The sequence below is a fragment of the Cyprinus carpio genome, chromosome B20, assembly GCF_018340385.1.
Source record: "Cyprinus carpio isolate SPL01 chromosome B20, ASM1834038v1, whole genome shotgun sequence".
In the NCBI taxonomy this organism is placed as follows: Eukaryota; Metazoa; Chordata; class Actinopteri; order Cypriniformes; family Cyprinidae; genus Cyprinus; species Cyprinus carpio.
This window is the reverse complement of record NC_056616.1, coordinates 26673967-26682137: the sequence shown is the minus strand read 5'-3', so window position 1 is coordinate 26682137 and position 8171 is coordinate 26673967. Positions and strand designations below refer to the sequence as shown.

The 8171-nt window shown below is 37.5% G+C and overlaps 1 protein-coding gene across 3 annotated transcripts; it reads right to left on the bottom strand.

Annotated features, from left to right (window-relative positions):
- Window positions 1-1161: 1161 nt before the first annotated feature.
- On the bottom strand, window positions 1162-6256 carry ubxn2a (UBX domain protein 2A). 3 transcript variants are annotated; one of them, XM_019114421.2, is made up of 7 exons: window positions 6068-6256; window positions 5523-5588; window positions 5254-5390; window positions 4509-4618; window positions 4194-4331; window positions 3693-3854; window positions 1162-2752 (listed from the first exon to the last, which is right to left on the bottom strand). In XM_019114421.2, exons 2-7 carry the CDS (start codon window positions 5530-5532, stop codon window positions 2569-2571), a joined length of 741 nt encoding a protein of 246 aa, XP_018969966.1. In that variant the 5' UTR covers window positions 5533-5588; window positions 6068-6256; the 3' UTR covers window positions 1162-2568. The 3 variants fall into 3 exon arrangements, with proteins under 3 accessions (XP_018969966.1, XP_018969965.1, XP_042602844.1); XM_019114420.2 differs by having other exon boundaries at window positions 5254-5383; window positions 6068-6245; XM_042746910.1 differs by lacking the exon at window positions 6068-6256 and adding an exon at window positions 5796-5931 and having other exon boundaries at window positions 5254-5383.
- Between the last annotated feature and the right edge of the window lie 1915 nt (window positions 6257-8171).

Below are 8171 nucleotides of genomic sequence, written 5' to 3'. Positions count from 1 at the left end.
ACACAACTCACAGGATCCTAGATCTAATAAATAAATCAGATAATTAGCATACAGGCATTTTAAATCTAAGTTGTAGTGTTATGTCATTGCACCAAGGCTGCATTTATTTGATCCAAATTATAGCCAAAACAGTAACATTTTTAAATATTTTTGCAATTTAAAATAACCGTTTTGCGTTTGAACATATTTTAAAATGCAATTTATTCCCGTGATGCAAAGCTGAATTTTCAGCATCATTACTCCAGTCTTCAGTGTCACATGATCCGTCAGAAATCATTCTGATAGGCTGATTTAAAATAAAAATTTCAAGAAACATTTCCTATTAGGCTATTGTCAAAAGTTGGAAACAGTTCAGTAAAAAATTTTCAGGATTTTTAAATGGATAGTTCAAAAGAACAGCATTTTACCAGTTATTTTAAATTGTACAAATATTTTCACGTTGTATGCATAAACCACAAACAAAATGCATAAAATCCTTTAGTTTCACATGAGCCAAACTAACTCAAGTGTTTACCATGACTTAAAAATATATATTTATTTATTAACTGCTCACAAACTCCCAGGTATACACTTGCCATAAAGTTAATTAAAAGATTAATAAATATGACGATCAGGCCTGATGGCCAGACCCGGTCAAAACAGTCATATCATCCTTAATATTACTCCAGAAATTCCTGACATTAAGCCCACTGGCCAGGAAACCAAGCATATGGTTGGCATTACATGGAAATGCATTTCCAACATTTTGTGCAACAGTAAACAATATGTGGAAATGAACAGGATGTTTAAAAGGACAACTGGAACGAGATTCATATGGAACAACAGCAGAGATTAGAAATAGTAATTACACTAATTCCTTGAATGATTAATAGATTTAGTGATGAAAATGGTTTGTCTGAATAGCATTGCAGATTGATAGTGGATCAACGTAAAGTACACAAAACTGAAAAAGACACTCGAACTATATGATTTTTTTTTTTTCAAATGCACTTCTAAAATATTTAAAAGTAATACAGGTCAGAAGATGAATCCAAACGAATTCACACAAAAAGCAGCATATTGATCAGAAAGTCTCCTAAATTTCTACTTATCCTCTCCGTGAGCACTTAAAACACATTAGAACCTATTTACCAAATTTTGAAATGAGAAAAGGAATCAGCATATCTTCAGTAGGTTTATTGCAAGCAGAGGTCTTTATAACAGAGCCTCTGTCTTAGGCAAAGTGCATAAAACATTTGACATTTATAACTTAACGGTTCCCAGTAAGACATACGAGCACAGATGATCGAACACAACTCCATTAAGCATCATGGCAGCTTCCATGATCTGAATTCTTCATTGATCCGTGTAAACATGTATAGAAGTGAAGGTTTAAAGACTTGGCTTGTGCATACTGCATTGCATCAGAAAAGGCCAATACATCCAACTGTGAAAGAAATTAAAATAAAACTTTAAAAGAATAATTCACCCAAACCTGACAGCTCTGTCATCATTCACCCACTTGTCATTCCATTTTGATTGAATTGTAGATTGTTATTCACTTTTTATCTTTTAATCCAGTGAACTTGCTGTGACTGGATCACTGATTTTTCATTTTTTGGTGAACTATTCATTAAAATCTATTTGCGTTGAGTGGCCATCTATAATGTCTTAGAAGGGTTTTCAAAATCAGACGAAAACAGAAAAACAAAAAACACCGGCCTTTATGGTTTAAAAAGAATTAAATTTTGCTCACCCTAAGGCCATTAAAGATGTAAATGAGTTTGTTTCTTCATGGGCACAGATTTGGAGAAATGTAGCATTACATCACTTGCTCACCAGTGGATCCTCTGCAGTAAATGGGTGCCGTCAGAATTAGAGTCCAAACAGCTGTTAAAAACTTCACAAGTAATCCACACCACTCCAATCAATCAATATCAATAAATATCTTATGAAGCGAAAAGCTCCATGTTTGCAAAAACAAATTCATCATTAAGGCATTTTAACTTTAAACTGTTGCTTTGGGCAAAATACAAGTCCATAATTTTTTTTCTTTCGTCCTCTCACATCAAAATCCACTAACATATTTGTTTAGAACGGTTTTGACCTATAAACGGTGCCTGATGTGTGCATATTTCTCTCCTGATTCAGATAATACAAACTTTTTTACTGTAGAAAGCAATATCATGGATAGAGGACTTGAATTTTTATCAGATGCAATGATTTGATGTTACAAACATCTCGAAGATTGATTTGTTTCTTACAAACACACAGCTTTTTACTACACAAGACATTAATTGATAGACTGGATTCATGTGAATTATTGTGACGTTTTTATCAGCTCTTTGGACTCTCATTCTGACGGCACCCATTTACTGTAGAGGAACCACTGATGTGCAAGTGATGCGATGCTAAATTTCTCCAAATCTGTTCGCATGAAGAAACCAACTCATCTACATCTTGGATGGCCTGAGGAAGCGTCAATTTTCATTTTTAGTTGATCTACTCCTTTAAGAGAGAAGGATTTATGAAATGTCTCTCAAACGTGTGGGACCAATAAATCTGAGTCTCTGGTGCAAGCAGGAACAGTCAGGAGTGACCAAAAGGAGCTTGTGTGTCGAGAGGCCTCTGAACGATGACAGCATTTGCTAAATCAGCTTCCTCCAAACTCTGACCCTCATCTCTCAGCTCTCGGAACGGCAGGGATGTAGTCAGGATGAACGGAGCGTCCGTTCTCTGAGCCTGCTCCACAAAATGCTGCACATCACTGATCCTGGAACAATTACATAAAGGCTAACATGAATGCATCTTCTCAGGGAGCTTTGCAGCCACATCTTAGCAATCATGTTCAAGTCAGAGGCATGAAATCCTTACATGTGGTGACGCAAACGTTAAATCCAGAGTAATCTGATTTGATCTGCTGCAAAGTTGCAGCTTACGATTCTTCCATTTTACCTTGTGAGCTTGTATTACATAAATGATGAAGGAGAATTACATAAGAGCTTTTGAGGGTAGGATTTCAAAACTGGAGCACCACAACATGCCTAGGGTGGATTCTGACAATACAATAAGAACATTCAGACATAATCATGTCTAAGGCCTTATAACCTTATCTGTTTCCAGTTCATAAAAGCATAGTACACTAAAGAATGCATATTCAGTTATAGTTTTTTAAGTGATGCTTCGTGCTGCAAAGTACAAACCGAAAATTGCTTCCATGCATTTAGACCAAATAATTTAATAGTAAAAATAGTTGGATGCAATATATTGATGGCGTCAAATATGGAATATTAAATTTTTCTTAAAACATCTATCGTATACAGTTACTGCCATATATATAGTGCTTTCAAATGATTAATCGCGATTAATGGCATCCAAAATAAAAGTTTTTGTTTACAATATGCGTGCGTATGTACTGTCTATAATTATTATGTAAGGGATATATATATGCACACACATACACTATAGATAGTAAATAATACTTCTATATTTAATACTACATAAGTATAATAAATATCATAAAAACATTTAGTATTACGTTTTTATACATTGTAAACAGTTACTTCAACTCTTTTTGCAATCAATTTATTTAATTTTGCAACATTTAAGGCTGCAAAGATTACACACACTTAAAAAAAAAAATTATTTAGGGGTAAATATGACCCAGATGTGTTTTTTAAGAGATTCACCTTCTACGAGCATATGATACTCACCGATGGCACAGATTAAACCTCTGCACGAGACGCTGACCGTCTGCCAGCCAGATCTGGAGGGAGGTCACCGGGAGGTCCTCATTCAGCTCCACAGCTGGGAGAGGAGGACCAGAACAGTCCTCATGTATCGACCGAGACCTGGCCACCACTCGCGGAGCCACGCTACAGAGGACAATCATAACAGCTTAATCAATTTCTAAAGTATGGTTAAAAGCCTAGCTTTGTCCAATGAACTGCAAGTATCGTGATTAGAGGGTCGACTAACTAACACTAACATCTGGATAATCCTTGACACATTTACAGTCAAAACATCACAGAGTAGAAGTGTTTCGAGGACACCTAGTGGATGTTTGTGGGAATAACTACGACTAGATAAATGACTAAAATCTTTCATTTTATTTCTTTACATCACTTACTGAAGCATCACTATTAAGCCTTCTCTTCAGGTGTGAAACTTTACAGGCCAATTTAAAACACTATAAACCAGAGAGGATCTGCTACCTTCCCAGTCTGTAACCTCGGCCTGTAAACGGGTGAAAGGTCTTTTTCTTCGGGACATAAACTTCATCTTTCATGTCCTCCACATTGACTTCTAGTTCTTCATCCTCAGCTCTTCCTTCAAGCTCCAGAGGCAGCTCACTTTAAATAGAAGACATTTAGACTATTACAAAACTTAAAGATTTTATTCTGTCTGTATGTCATCATTTGAGGGGAAAAGTGCAATAATGATAATAGAATGGGCATTTTACACCTTTGCGAGAAGTAGAATGTGAATGCTATAATATTGCCACCGTGACAGTTATCAACACTGCTCACCCTCTTTTAATGGCCTCCAAGAACTCTTGGTTTTCTTCTAGAGTGTAACTGCGTAAATCTTCATCGTTTACCGTGAAACCATTTTTCCACAGTCTCACTACAATCTCCACCTGAAAAAGTTTGGCCATGAAACACTCATAAGAAGCCAGAAGAACCCTTGAAAATTGATTATTTTTGCATTTCTTTTTGATGATGCAAGTTACTCAGAAATTACACACTTACCTAAAAATGAAAGCAGAAAATTTACTCACTCTCAGTCCATCCAAGATGTAAATGAGGTTGTTTTTTGTTCATAAGAGATTTTTTTTGATGAATGATTAATTAAATTGTTTGTCAATGGATCCTCTGCAGTGAATGGGTGCCGTCAGAATGAGCGTGCAAACAGATGATAAAAACAAACAAGCAAGTTTTCACTTCACAAGACAAGATTTGATCCGCTGGAGTCATATGTGGAATATTGTGATGTTTTTATCAGCCTCTCATTCTGACGGCACCCATTCACTGATGAGCAAGTGATGCAATGCTAAATTTCCTGATGAAGAAACAAACTCATCTCCATCTTGGATGGTCTGAGATAGAGAACATTTTCAGCTATTTTTTTTTTTTGTAGGTGAAGTTTCTTCTCAAAGTGATATTAAATTGATGTAGCTAGTTGCTAAGCCACAACAACATTTTTATTTTAAGTAACCACCAGAACGTTCTGAACACAATTGCACACAGTAAGTCTCAGTCTGAACTGTCTGACCTTTTTACCGCTGCTGGCGACACTGCTGATCTTCTCCACCTCATCGAGCAGGTCCTCCACGGAGAAACTGGATCTAATAGGGCTCACCTCTTCGTCATCCTCCTCTTCCTCATTTTGTGCCCCATCACACCTAAGAGCTCACAAAGACAACAGAGTGTGATTAATTTTAGAATACTCCAATTACGAACATGCAGTAATGACGTAATGTTACTGGCATGATAATGTTTCAAGATGGATAATGGACACAGAGCAGTGTGTAGTGGACTTACCATGTGTCATCTTGAACCCTTTCTCCTGAATCAATATCTCTCATCATGACTTCTTTTGTTGTCCATCTTGCAACACAAACATAACAGGGTATATATAAGTTACAAGGGATGGTGCAAGTCAATGTAACCACTGCATCAGTGCTTTCTGAATAATTGATGGAGCAGGACTTTCTGTGTGAGATTGACAGGTGCAGTGTGATCTGAAATTCTCAAAACATTGATCGGCTTTCATACCAGTTCAGTAAATCAAGGTAAAATTATGTTTCAACTGACCAGAAATGACCAATGATACACTGAATTCAATTACTGTTGGTTCTTTTAATGGAACAATTATTCAAATTAAAAATTCCTTAAGTACTCTATTCATATTCACTGTAACAAACGCATCAAAAGCAGCATAATAAATGAAAGCAGTGCGCCAAAATTACGTAAGGACAGTGTAGAGAGCACGCAAGCGCACTGCGATCTGACACGCGCTTAACCCATCGCATATAACTTCTGTATAGTAGATTAATAATTCTGATTGTAAAACTGTAGATTGTTACCAGTATAAGGCTTCAATGGTGACGTGAAACTGTCTCTTTAGCTCGTAAGTTTCTCACAGTTGTCATGCCGCTCCGTGCGCTACGGCTGTGCACCATTCCTGTGACGTGCTCGTCACCCGACCTAACGTTAGTGCACACGTTGCTATGACATCACGAAAGCCAAATGAACTTGAAAAGGTATTTTACATGCTCTATGATATGAATATAGTGAGAAGGAAGGCTAAATAAAGGCCGCGTGTTTGTTTGTCTTGGCTGTGATAGTGACAGATGGTCGTTAGTGAACTTAGCTGAGTTACAGAAACAAAACACCCTCAACATTATGTACAGATAAACGCTTCTAGAAGCGATTTTTAATAGTACACATCACATGACCCAACTATCTGACATACACTACTGAAATAACTTCCTCCTGTGAAATCACACTTGACAGCTATAAACTTGTAAACAGTCAATAAATTTAGCTGCCGCGCGTTTTAGCCAAACAAAAAAGTTTGAAGAAGCTCTCAGCCAATGGGGATGAATTTAGGGCGGGGCTATCCGTTTCATTTAAGAATGGAAGATGGGAAACGTTCAAGGAAACCTATGATGTCACTTTGTAGGCAAGAACCCAGATGTGAGTTAGCATTTTAGCACTTCCGGTTCCATCATCCCAGAGTCAATGGGTTTTTTGAATGGGAGTTTGGTTAGTCTCACGTAGCCACACCTTCAGACTGACCGCTGAAGGTCTGGAAATCATGGCAGCTTTCATTAGCCAAGGCCCACCCATGAGGCCATTTGACCAACATGTCAAATAACCAATCACAGTTCGTTTCGTTCAGTGTCGTTCAGTTTCGGGGAGTGGAAATGTCGCCACAAACTCTCGGACGTATTTGAAAGATTCAATGCCACAAACTTTAAATATTTTTACATACTTTTGAAACTCTAGTGTTTAGTTGATTCTGATAAGCGCTCGTCGTCACAGTTGTAAACACTACGGCTTTCTTCTTTCGTGACGGGGTTTGGCGTCACGGCATCTTTGTTTTCTGTCTTGGACAGAACGTTAAAGAACGCTACACACACATCTCCCGGAAATCCTGTAGAATTCAACCAATCCGATGACGACTTCCACACTCCTGAAGTGTTTCCACTTTTGTGTCCCATATGCATCAGACGTTAAGCCAACGGTCCGAGGCGTGATGTCTGAGGCTGAGACTAGAGTTTGGTTAAATCCCCTAAAGTAAGGTCCATGGTTCACACAAGCTCAAGGTGGACGTTGTGTTGCATTGATGTTCATGGCTTTAAGAACCTACATCAGCGTCCAAACACAGCGAATCCAACGTGTTCGTTTCAAATATGGTGGTTAAAAGTATTTTGTTGGTCACAGTAACCACGTCCCCAGCCCCTGACACAAGCAGCTCTTACTACTAGCCCAGCAATGGTTTGGTGCTACTTACGAACCACTTTTCCTGGTGCGGAGCTGGTGCTTTGGGTGTCGACAGACAAAGAACCGATTTGAAACTAGGCTCTAGCTCCGAACCAGCACCCAACCTGCGTTGGTGGAAATATGTTAGATAAATAAGTGTATAAATATTCCATGTAAACACCACATTTCCTGGCTTAGTTGCGGTGAAAGTGAAACTTTAACGATGCATAGTGCTTAAAGCCATGTTTACGGCCACAAGAAGCTGTTAGAAAACATGTAGATTGAGGATTTTCTAGAAGCAAGGATAAAATATCACCCTAACAAAACAATAGCTGAAGTGTGGTACTTTATTTACTAAAATAAGTTTAATCTTGCCATTTCCAAAAACTTGCTCACTCTGCTGTTATTTAATAGATTAAAAGCACTAGAATTTTATTGAACAGTATGTGGAGACACGTTTTTTAATTAAAATATTCATATTAATTAAAGATGTAGCTATTCACTTTTAATGCACATTATTCTCAAAATGATATAATAAATGATCTGTGGGGTATTTTGAGCTGAAACTTCACAGACACATTCTGGGGACACCGGAGACTTATTTTATTGTAAAATGTCCAAACAAACAAAGAATAAGATCGTGGATCATTTTAAAAAAAAATGTTAGAAAGACGATTAACGCACATTAACACACTTTGCAAC

Excerpts from the sequence above, each read along its gene's own strand:
- ubxn2a (XM_019114420.2), bottom strand. The coding sequence starts at position 5,569 with ATGATGAGAGATATTGATTCAGGAGAAAGGGTTCAAGATGACACATG. Across the intron at positions 3,855-4,193 it reads CGAGGTTACAGACTGGGAAG|CGTGGCTCCGCGAGTGGTGG; the intron begins GTAGCAGATCCT and ends TGTCCTCTGTAG. Across the intron at positions 2,753-3,692 it reads AGGTTTAATCTGTGCCATCG|GATCAGTGATGTGCAGCATT; the intron begins GTGAGTATCATA and ends TAATTGTTCCAG.